Genomic DNA, 10,897 nt, shown 5'->3' on the forward strand with positions numbered 1-10,897 from the left:
TTGTGAAGTGTTGCATTTTGAGATGTTAAACCAGAGCAAGACTTGCACAGTAAATGACAGAGCTCTGTGGAGTGTTGTAGAACAGAGACATCTAGTGGTTCAAGTGTAGGAGGGAACTGCAGATGCTAGTTTAAACTTCCTAGTCCTTACCTTTCACACATCTGCCGTCGCGTACAACACATAATCCACCAATATTTTCGCCACCTCCAACGGGATCCCGACACTAGTCATATCTTCCCATCTCCACCCCTTTCTGCCTTCCGCAGAGACCGTTCCCGTTGCAACTCGCTGGTTAACTCATCCTTTCCCACCCAAGCCACCCCCTCCCCAGATACCTTCCCCTACAACCGCAGAAGATGCAACACCTGTCCCTAGACCTTCTCCCTCGACTCTGTCCAGGGACCCTGACAGTTCTTTCAGGTTAGGCAGAGGTTCACTTGCACCTCTTCCAACCTCATCTATTGTATCCGTTGTTCAAGATGTGGACTCTTATACATCGGTGAGACCAAACATACACTGGGCGATCGTTTCGCTGAACATCTTCGCTCAGTCTGCCTGAACTTGCCCGATCTCCCGGTTGCTAAACACTTTAATTCTCCTTCCCATTCCCACACTGGCCTTTCTGTCCTAGGTTTCCTCCATTATAAGAGTGAGGCTAAACGTAAGTTGGAGAAACAGCACCTCATATTTCGCTTGGGCAGCTTACAACCCAGTGGTATGAATATAGATTTCTCCAACTTCAAGTAACCCCCGACATTCACTCTCTCGCTATCATTGCCCCACCTAAGTCGCACTAGCTTCTCGTTTTCAGATCAACCAATTTGGTCTCACCTCGTCAGAGGTTATTCTACCCATTCTAACCCCATTTTGCCAGCAATCAAAAGCAAAACATGCTTTCTTTTCCCCAGTTGTAGAGAAGGGTCTTCAACCAGAAATATTAACTTGTTTCTTTTTCCACAGATGTTGCCTGACCTACTGAGTGCTCCCAACATTTTGTTTTCCTACCCTTCCATGTTTTCAGCATGAAAATAAAATGACAATAAAAATGTCAATATGCAAGATAGATTTGCCTATGCACATCTATCTACCTGTGTAAACACGTGTGCACAGTAGCAGTGGCTTTAGTGACCACGGCACAGTCCCCGTGAAGATAGTTTCATCCTCATGCCAAGGACAACTGACATTATAGCATTACAAACAAGCAAAATGGAAAGGATTTGCACCAGATTCTGGTACATTAAAACTGGACCACAATGTGCAAAAATGTACACAATTTGTAACCTAATCTTTCAGCATTTCTAGCACCATAATTTACCATCAAGCCTGAGAATCCACTCTGATTCAATGAGCTCAGATGCTTGCCAGGAGAATCACCAGGCATAATGCGTCAATGTGGTGAAGCTGCAACACAGGACTAAGTACTTACTCAACAGCGGAGACAATTTGCAACAGGCAGAACCAAACTTTCTCACAATCAATGGTTTTAAACACTGTAGCCCCGCATCCTCAACAATGACACGGCCCAGCATGCAGTTAAAGGTAAAGCTGAAATCTTTGTCTCCATATTCAGACAAACGTGCTTCCTCCCAAGCTAGAGAAACTAATATTTAGCTGATGCAATTTACTCCACATGGGCGAGGATGCAGAGTACAGCAAAGGCTATGGAAAACAGTGTCTATTAGACAATAGGTGCAGGAGTAGGTCATTCGGCCCTTCGAGCCAGCACCGCCATTCACTGTGATCATGGCTGATAATCCACAATCAGTACCCTGTTCTTGCCTTCTCACCATATCCCTTGACTCCGCTATCTTTAAGAGCTCTATCTAGCTTTCTCTTGAAAGCATCCAGAGAATTGGCCTCCATTGCCTTCTGAGGCAAAGAATTCCACAGATTCACAACTCTCTCTCATCTCCGTTCTAAATGGCCTAAACCTTATTCTTAAACTGTGGTCCCTGGTTCTGAACATTGGGAACATGTTTCCTGCCTCTAGCGTGTCCAATCCCTTAATAATCTTATATGTTTCAATAAGATCCCCTCTCACCTTTCTAAATTCCAGTGTATACAAGCCCAGTCGCTCCATTCTATCAACATATGACAGTCCCGGGAATGAACCTCGTGAGCCTACGCTGCACTCCCTCAATAGCAAGCATGTCCTTCCTCAAATTTGGAGACCAAAACTTCACACAATACTCCAGGTGTGGTCTCACCAGGGCCCTGTACAACTGCAGAAGGACCTCTTTGCTCTTATACTCAACTCCTCTTGTTATGAAGGACAACATGCCATTAGCTTTCTGCAATGCCTGCTGTACCTGCATGCTTACTTTCATTGACTGATGAACAAGGCCCCCAGATCTCGTTGTACTTCCCCTTTTCCCAACTTGACACCATTCAGATAATAATCTGTCTTCCTGTTTTTCCACCAAAGTGGATAACCTTTCATCTATCCACATTAAACTGCATCTGCCACTCACCCAACCTGTCCAAGTCACCCTTCATCCTCATAGCATCCTCCTCAGTTCACACTGCCACCCAGCTTTGTGTCATCTGCAAATTTGCCAATGTTACTTTTAATCCCTTCATCTAAATCTCTAATGTATATTGTAAATAGCTGCGGCCCCTGCACCAAGCCTTGCAGTACCCCACTAGTCACTGCCTGCCATTCTGAAACGGACCTGTTAATCCCTACTCTTTGTTTCCTGTCTGCCAACCAATTTTCTATCCATGTCAGTACCCTACCCGCAATATCACGTGCTCTAATTTTGCCCACTAATCTCCAATGTGGGACCTTATCAAAGGCTTTCTGAAAGTCCAGGTGCACTACATCCACTTGTCCATTTTCCCAGACTTTGGTCTCAACTAATGTTTTCCTCTTCACATACCTAAAGAAGCTTTTACTATCCTCCTTTATATTCTTGGCTAGCTTACTTTCGCACCTCATCTGTTCTCTCCGCATTGCTTTTTTAGTTATCTTCTGTTACTCTTTAAAAGTTTCCCAATCCTCTGGCTTCCCGTTCATCTTTGCTATGTTATACTTCTTCTCTTTTATTTTTATACTGTCCTTGACTTCCATTGTTAGCCACAGTCATCCCTTACTCCCCATAGAATCTTTCTTCCTCTTTGGAATGAACTGATCCTGCACCTTCTGAATTTTTCCCAGAAATACCTCCCATTGTTGTTCCACTGTCATCCCTGCTAGGGTATCTTTCCAGTCAACTTTGGCCAGCTCCTCCCTCATGGCTCCATAGCTCCCTTTGTTCAACTGTAATACTGACACTTCCGATTTTTCCTTCTCCCTCTCAAATTGTAGATTAAAACGTATCATATTATGGCCACTACCTAATGGCTCCTTTACCTCAAGTGTACTGCAGCTTTCTTTTCCAGGAGCAGCTATGCTTCTACTCCATCCATCAACCTAAAAAAAAACATTCACTCAATCGCCAGTGGATTATTACTATTATCTAATATCACTAACAGCATTTACTTACCTCGGCTACTCTGATAGCACCTCCAAAAAACGCAATCTCTAGCACCAAGCCAAGTGAGAACATCGCCCTCCAAGTCACACATACCATAACTTGGTAAATAAATTGCCATTCCTTCATTACCACCATGTACAGGAATACTATACCTAATTGTGGAAATACTTCCACCAGAAAGACTGAAGAGGTTTTGGAGGACAGTAATGAGGGCCTTGCCAGTGACAGACAGAAACCCTCACCCCCAATGGTTTTTTTTCTAATTTAAAAGACAAAATGATTATGAAAGGAAAATAACTAAAAGTTTTTGGAGCTTTAATTACCAGGGGAAATGCAACATAACTGAATTTCAAAAAAAAAAATTTAATAGAGTACACAAGATACTGGCTCATGAAATTGAAGGTAATACATTAGCTTGGAGAAGGCATTGAGAGACAGACAGAATTCAAACACTAGGAATAAATAGTTCACCTCCTTTTAGGCAAGCTGCTGCAATAGGGTGCTGCAAGAATCAGTGTTGGATTGCAGCTACCTAATATCCACTCTATTGAGTTAGATGAGGCCACCAAGCTTAATGGATAATTAGCAAAGTTGCATAAAAAGATAGGTGGAAAAATAAGTTTGGGAAAAGGGACATAAAATACCTGTAAAGTGACACATAAATGATTAGGCAAAAATATGACGGATAGAATGAGGGGAAATTTGATGTTATCTACTGCACTAATTGTAGAAAAGCAGAGTAGTAATTAAATGGGGATGACCTTCACCTAAATACTAGTATTCAAAATGGCATATTGGCAATTTTTGTAAAGAAGGCACATGAAGTACAAGAGCATCCTACCCAGGAAAAGTGGTGAGAGGATAGACTTTGGTGTGGAATTCGAGATACACTAATCACTCAGAAACGAAGGTTTGATTTTAAAGCCAAGTACCAAAGGATTACCCAATGTGCATGGAGAAATTAGGCTGGAGATGTTGTATATAAATAAACTATGACATGCATTAAAATAATGTAAAAAATTCTAATCACATTGAGAAACAAGCTTCATGAGAAAAATGATCAATGCAAATAAAATTACAGATAGGGCATAATATTAGGATTAAAAAGGGGAATAATGGTGGCAAAAGAATTGGGGTAACATCTTAAGTAGTGGCAACACATGACCAAAAATAAAACCAAGGAAATTGTGACAGAAAGAAATATAGAATATACTAAGAATATCTATGACTATAAAAAATGTAAATAAATGAGTGCTTTAAACTAAAGATTAAATTAAAGGAAGATAATTTGTGTTAAAAATGTATTTGTTTTTAAATATTTAATTTCAATTTTAAGTTTTTCATTGCTAATTCAAGTTAAAAACTCAAAATCGATTAAAAGGTTAGCCAGCTCTAAGGGTATTTTGGGATTGGACTTCTTTATCCACCAGCCATCATCTCCACACTGCTGGAATCAGGATAGGGAACGTGTCTGTATGGATGGCCTAAGCTGAGCGATAGCCTTCGCAGGCGAGGGACGGAGCGTTCACAGGCCGATGTCAAGTGTTGACGTTATTTAAAACTTTTGGAACATTATTTTGTTTGGAACATTAGGAAATTTATTCAGCGTCCAAATCAACAATTAAAACATTCAGGCAGAATGAAGGCACAACTTCATGATCCACTCCAAGACAGAGTGCCACTGATCCACCACATGGAATTGCTGCAATAACAAGGTTTCAACAGAGTTGGTTTGTTATGGATTTGGAAAAGTGAAGTACATCCACAGGTTCGGCAAAGGCAGCGAGCATGAGTTACAGGCACACAAGAGTCTCTAAAAGCATTAATGGACAAGACATTTTCTCTTGCTGGTGAGTTTGGAGCTTGGAGCAATTATAAGAAAAATGCTTTTAGGACATAAGAAAAATTGCTTTAAGATTGTGGGTCTAAATCTTTGGAATTAGCTACCTGAGAGGGCTACAGTTGGAGTTGAGTATTATCAAGTCTGAGATTGCTAGACTTTTAGATAAATGTACCCGAGTATTATGGTGGGAAAGTGAACAAAGCGCATATACAGCCAAGATTTCACTATGTAGCTGACTTAAAAGACTATGTGGCCTATTCCTATATTCATTTCTTACATAAGGCATCCTACAGGAACAGATTCAATTCCAGGCTCTGCAATGCCACTGCATCTATCAAGTTAAGACGGTGAAGGAATGTTCCCCACCTGCCTGGGCAACAAGGATCCAGGACAAAACTTGATCAGCATTTAGTTTTCCCCCAAAAGCACTCATCCTCTTCCGCCTATAGCACATCATGGCAACATTATGAAACGTACTGCAGTTACTGAGCAGAGCTACGCTAATCTAAAACCGCATCCCCCAACACCAAGGCAGCAACAGAACACTTGGGATTACCACAAACTGCAAGTAGGTCTGTACCATGCAATCTTCAACTGGAAATATGTCATAATTGTGTCAGTGTCACTGAATTGATAGAATGGAACTATCTACCCCAGGACACTAAGCACATCGTTCAATGGTTCAGGGTTAAACCACACCATATCACAAATAAAAGGGGTGGACAAGGTCTGGCCTTGCCAGTGACCACTACATCCCACAAATGACCAAATCATGATCTGAAATTTAAGCAGGAGAAAAAGAAATCAACAAAGCAGAATTTTGTTTGTAAGTTTTAACAAATGAGGAATATGTTATTTGAAATTTGAGCGATCACGGTGGCACAGCGGTAGAGTTGCTGCCTTACAGCGAATGCAGCGCCGGAGACCCGGGTTCGATCCCGACTGTGGATGCTGTCTGTACGGAGTTTATACGCTCTCCCCATGACCTGCGTGGGTTTTCTCTGAGATCTTTGGTTTCCTCCCACTCCAAAGACGTACAGATTTGTAGGTAAATTGGTTTGGTAAATGTAAACATTGTCCCTATTGGGTGTAGGATAGTGTTAATGTGTGGGGATCGCTGGTCGGCGCGGACCCGGTGGGCCAAAGGGCCTCTTTCCGCGCTGCATCTCCAAACTAAACAAAACCAACCCTAATAATTGGCTCTGTTCAACATCAGCAAAGTGATGATTAGTCTCAGCAATAATGGTCAAATAAGTATAGCGAGTATCAGTATTCCTAAAACAACGATTGTCCGGAGAATTATATCCTGGGAAAAGAGCAAGAAAAAGAAAGCTAATGAGGGAGTGAAGGCAGGGAGTGAAGGCAGAAAGAAGAGAGTGATAGACGAAAAGGCAGGATTAAGAGAGTACAAGGGGGAAATTTGATGAGGGGGATAAAGGGTGACAGTGAGGGAAAGAGTGGAATGAGAGAAGGAAAGAAGAGGGGAACAGGAGAAAAAGACAAGAAAGAAAAAGAGCGACCATGGAGTGACATAGGGAGAAGGTTGCTAAAAATAATTAATATTTCCAACATTTTAAACACTGTTAGTACTTTTCCACTTGTCATTCCGGCAATCGGCATCTTAGTTTTTAATACAACACTGATGGGTACCTTTCTTTTTAATTTTCATTGGCTTTGGAGGCTTCATTGTTCCAACTGCCTTCTCCACATTAACCTCTGAAAGCAAACCTTCTTGCTGCTCCTCTTCAAAATCATATACAGACAAGTCAACATCTTTGGAATCATCCACTTTGTAGCGCAATTTATTCTTTTTCTTTTTAATTTTTTTGATTGGTGGTTGGTAATCAGGATCTTTCTGCCATGCAGCAGAACTATCATCTTCTTCCCTTACTTCTACTGCCCCATCTTCTACCGTCTCCACTTCACCATTAGCGCCTACTTTCACAACCTGAAAACCTTCTGGTAAAGGAAGAGTATGACAGATTACTGGGTCCCCTTCTTGAAGTCCATCTTTGGGAGCTTCATTTTCATAGTTTCCCTGTAGTTCATCAATGCTACTTTGGGCTACTTGCACTAGTTGCAATTCCCCAATGTTTATTGGCTGTTCTTCCATGTTCACCACTTGCAGTGTAATAATTTGTGTATCATCTACTGTATCTGACTCATGAACTGCACCCTCCATCGGCTGCTTCATTTGTAATAACGTAGGGTCCAATGGCTGCATCATTACCACCTGCATGTTGCTGTTCATGGCTTGTGCTACCTCAGCGACATCCGGCTCTTTCTGCTGCCCGTCGAAATCTTCTGATTGCCCACCCTCTCGTCGCCGTTGATAGGTTTTGTGCTCTTTGACCTTTGTAAACATTTCAGACTCCTCCACTGGCACAATATCTGTTTCGGTCGCCATGGTTACTGAAATTTAAATAGAAAGTGATTAACTATAAATACATAATTTTGTTCCTAAGTTGACTACTGACCATATCATTTAAAAAACATCACTTGCAATAGCACACATGTATATTTTCAATTGTGGCAACTACCAACCAAAACATAGTGTTTTATTGTCTTTCAAATCATTCACTGCGCATGTCACTTTACTTAAAACAGATCTTTTTAGGGTTTAATTGATTATCTAACAATGTAATTGTCAGCAGTAATAACAGCACCACTAGGTACTCTTCCACATAAACCAAAGTGTGAGTAATATTGTGAGTCATCCACTGTATCTGAATTATAAACAAACATCCGCCACTGATTGCTTCGTTTATGGGTGAAGTACTCCCCATCTCCCCTTCAGTGAAAGATGACATGCAAAACAATTTAGACACAGTAAACAAATTTAAGGAACAATAGATAATTATACCCTCACATTAAGGCAATTCGGGCAACAGCCGGTAGAGTTGCTGCCTCTCATCGCCAGAGAACCGGGTGCTGTCTGTGTGGTGTTTGCATATTCTCCCAGTGAGCGCTTGGATTTCTTCCAGGTGCTCCAGTTTCTGCCCACATCCTAAAGGCATGCAGGTTTTATAGGGTATAAATTTCCCCTGTGTACGGAGTGGATGTGAAGGTAGGATAATATAGAAGTAGTGTGAATGGTTGCCGTGGACTCGGTGGGCCAAATGGCAAGTTTTCATACTCCATCACTAAAACTAAAATTATGCTTAAGGAACTCACAAATCATTATCAAAAAAATTATGGTATGGAATAACATTTTATTCTTTTGGAAATTGCTATACGAAAGTTTTTTAAAAAAGCATAAAGAACTGAACTAGATTACCAGGGACAATGATCACTGGCTGCCATTTCACGACGCAAAGGGATTTAATAGTTTTGCCATGTTAGTTTCCAAAGCAATCTCTTTGATGATACTTATACAACGATCACTGGCTGCTGGTTCATGGAAACATGCTACTTAAGGGAGTTGATTTAGAAAGTGGCATAGCAATATCTTCCACAGATAATTGTACACTGATACCTTATCGAACAATGTAACATCCATGTTTAGTTCATTGAAACACTCTTCTACCTGCAACCCTTGCCTCTACGACTGAGTGCCAGCAGGGCATTACTGCCGAGAGAAAAACATCCAGTATGAATGCAATTTCACTTGGGATTCAATGGAGTAAAAAGCTTTTGCCCTCTCATTAACAACTCCCTTGCCCATATTTAGTCTGAAGAAGGGTCTCAACCTGAAACGTCACCCATTCCTTCTCTTCAGAGTTGCTGCCTGTCCCGCTGAGTTACTCCAGCTTTTTGTGTCTATCTTTAGTTAAATTTCTTAGTTCTGATTCCTTCCATCAGATTTTCTATCCTCCTGCAGAGTTCCAGTTCATCAGTTTTGCTACATAACTTAAGTCCTACAAACAACAGATTCTTATTTGTACACTTTATGAATAAAAAAAAGTCAAGGATTTGATACTTTGGTTTAAATTTATCTTTTCACTTTAAGAAAGGTATACAAGAGCATGTATACCACGTATTTCTGTCCCAGCTTTAGAATTGTACCATTTCAATCAGATTGACCGATCTTACTTCATACCAAAATGTATCAACTGAACTCTAGTATGGGCAAGCACACCTTCCTGAAGTGTCCCTGCCCTCCTCGTTGCACACACGTGAAAGCCAATAGGAGAAGTCCATAAGGCCTGCATTCAATGGAGCTTTGTGCCCGTGCACCCAAAGTCCACTTTCCTGTCAACTTGTACTTTGAGCCAATAGTAAATTGTAATTTGTTGTTGGACAAGATATTAGCCCTATACTGCTGGCATTTTTTTGTAATAACAATTATAAAGACCACCGTAGGACATCATTTAAGTCGTAATCATAGATTCACAGCATGCAAACAGGCCATTCTGCCGATTGAGCTTGCATTGATCATTAGGCACCTATTTTCACTAATTCACCATTAATCCAATTTTATTCCCCCATATTACGATCAAGTTTACTCCTCGGTTCATCCACGTAAAGAACAATGCTTAATACTGATATGTTCTTATGAATATAAAATTTCCAACCCAGTTTCTCTTGCACCTCGTGCCATAATCTACTCTCCTGAATGTGAAGCAATGATATTCCAATATTTTTTCAAAATAACAACACTACTACTAGTTCTATGACAAGCGTAACAAGATGGTAATGGTCTAATATGGTGAATTTGAAATGAGTAATTTCAGTAAATTATATTTTTTTATCCCAATGTTTAAACATGATCACTACAAAACCAATTATTTTAGGGCCTTTGACCATGCATCTTTGCATTATCCTCTTTGTTTTTAAGTGAAAGGCAAAGGTTGGCAATATAAATTCTATAAAAATGTGGAAATCAACAGTATTTTTTTTTAAAGCCTACTCTATATTGTGTACAGTAAAAGGCTGAACTAAATCAGCAGGTATTAATCTGTCAGGTCAAATTGAACTGAAACTTACTTCACAAATTTCAATTGTCATATGATTTTATGTTAATAAAAAATGCAGAAATACATTTACTCTAGCAGTCTGCAGTTTTAATTTATTATTAAGATGCATGATTAGCAAAATCAAAGTAAAGATCTACATTAAAGTCCTGTACCTATCTATATTCACTGTTGTACATTTCCCCCAAAGTGGGCAGAGTTTGAGGCTTCAAAAAGCAACCTTGTGGAGCTATGGCTGTTCTGCTGACAGCACAACAGGAACACTTGACCGAGGTTGTCAATTCAAATTCAAATTCATTATAAGCAGCAGTGTGAATGGAAGAAATGTAGACAAGATGTAAATCGTTTTTTTTTAATATTGAATTTATTTTAGCAGATCTACCACACTTATAATAGCCGAGGGGACAAATATTTAAGATGAATGCAAGTTGTAATTAATTTCAAGAGTGTCAGGACTGAGACCAAGCCAGTTTTAATTATGGACTAACATCTACACGTCAGTTCGACAAAGTATTAATTTATTTTTTTGTGCAAGTTCAAGACCTTGGAGTTTACATTTTCGTAGAACTACTCAGATTAGGCTTGATGCCGAGGAAAGAGGACAGGCCACACTCTACATTACTACTTCCTTTTCAGAAGCAGTTGATATGCTACATTTGCAATTA

At 40.2% G+C, this 10,897-nt stretch overlaps 1 protein-coding gene across 5 annotated transcripts in view; it reads right to left on the reverse strand.

The window, feature by feature from the left end:
• ctcf (CCCTC-binding factor) overlaps window positions 1-10,897 on the reverse strand; it is a 28,769-nt gene that overhangs the window by 16,898 nt on the left and 974 nt on the right. For 4 of the 5 annotated variants that reach the window (XM_033036283.1, XM_033036281.1, XM_033036279.1 and 1 more), the window contains exon 2: window positions 6,970-7,731. In XM_033036283.1, coding sequence (XP_032892174.1) covers window positions 6,970-7,726 — 757 coding nt within the window. In that variant the 5' untranslated portion in view covers window positions 7,727-7,731. Of the gene's footprint in view, window positions 1-6,969; window positions 7,732-8,188; window positions 8,207-10,897 lie in introns of those variants that run through there. The other variant, XM_033036282.1, reaches the window with a different exon arrangement.

Source organism: Amblyraja radiata, chromosome 17 (genome assembly GCF_010909765.2).
Source record: "Amblyraja radiata isolate CabotCenter1 chromosome 17, sAmbRad1.1.pri, whole genome shotgun sequence".
Classification (NCBI taxonomy): domain Eukaryota; kingdom Metazoa; phylum Chordata; class Chondrichthyes; order Rajiformes; family Rajidae; genus Amblyraja; species Amblyraja radiata.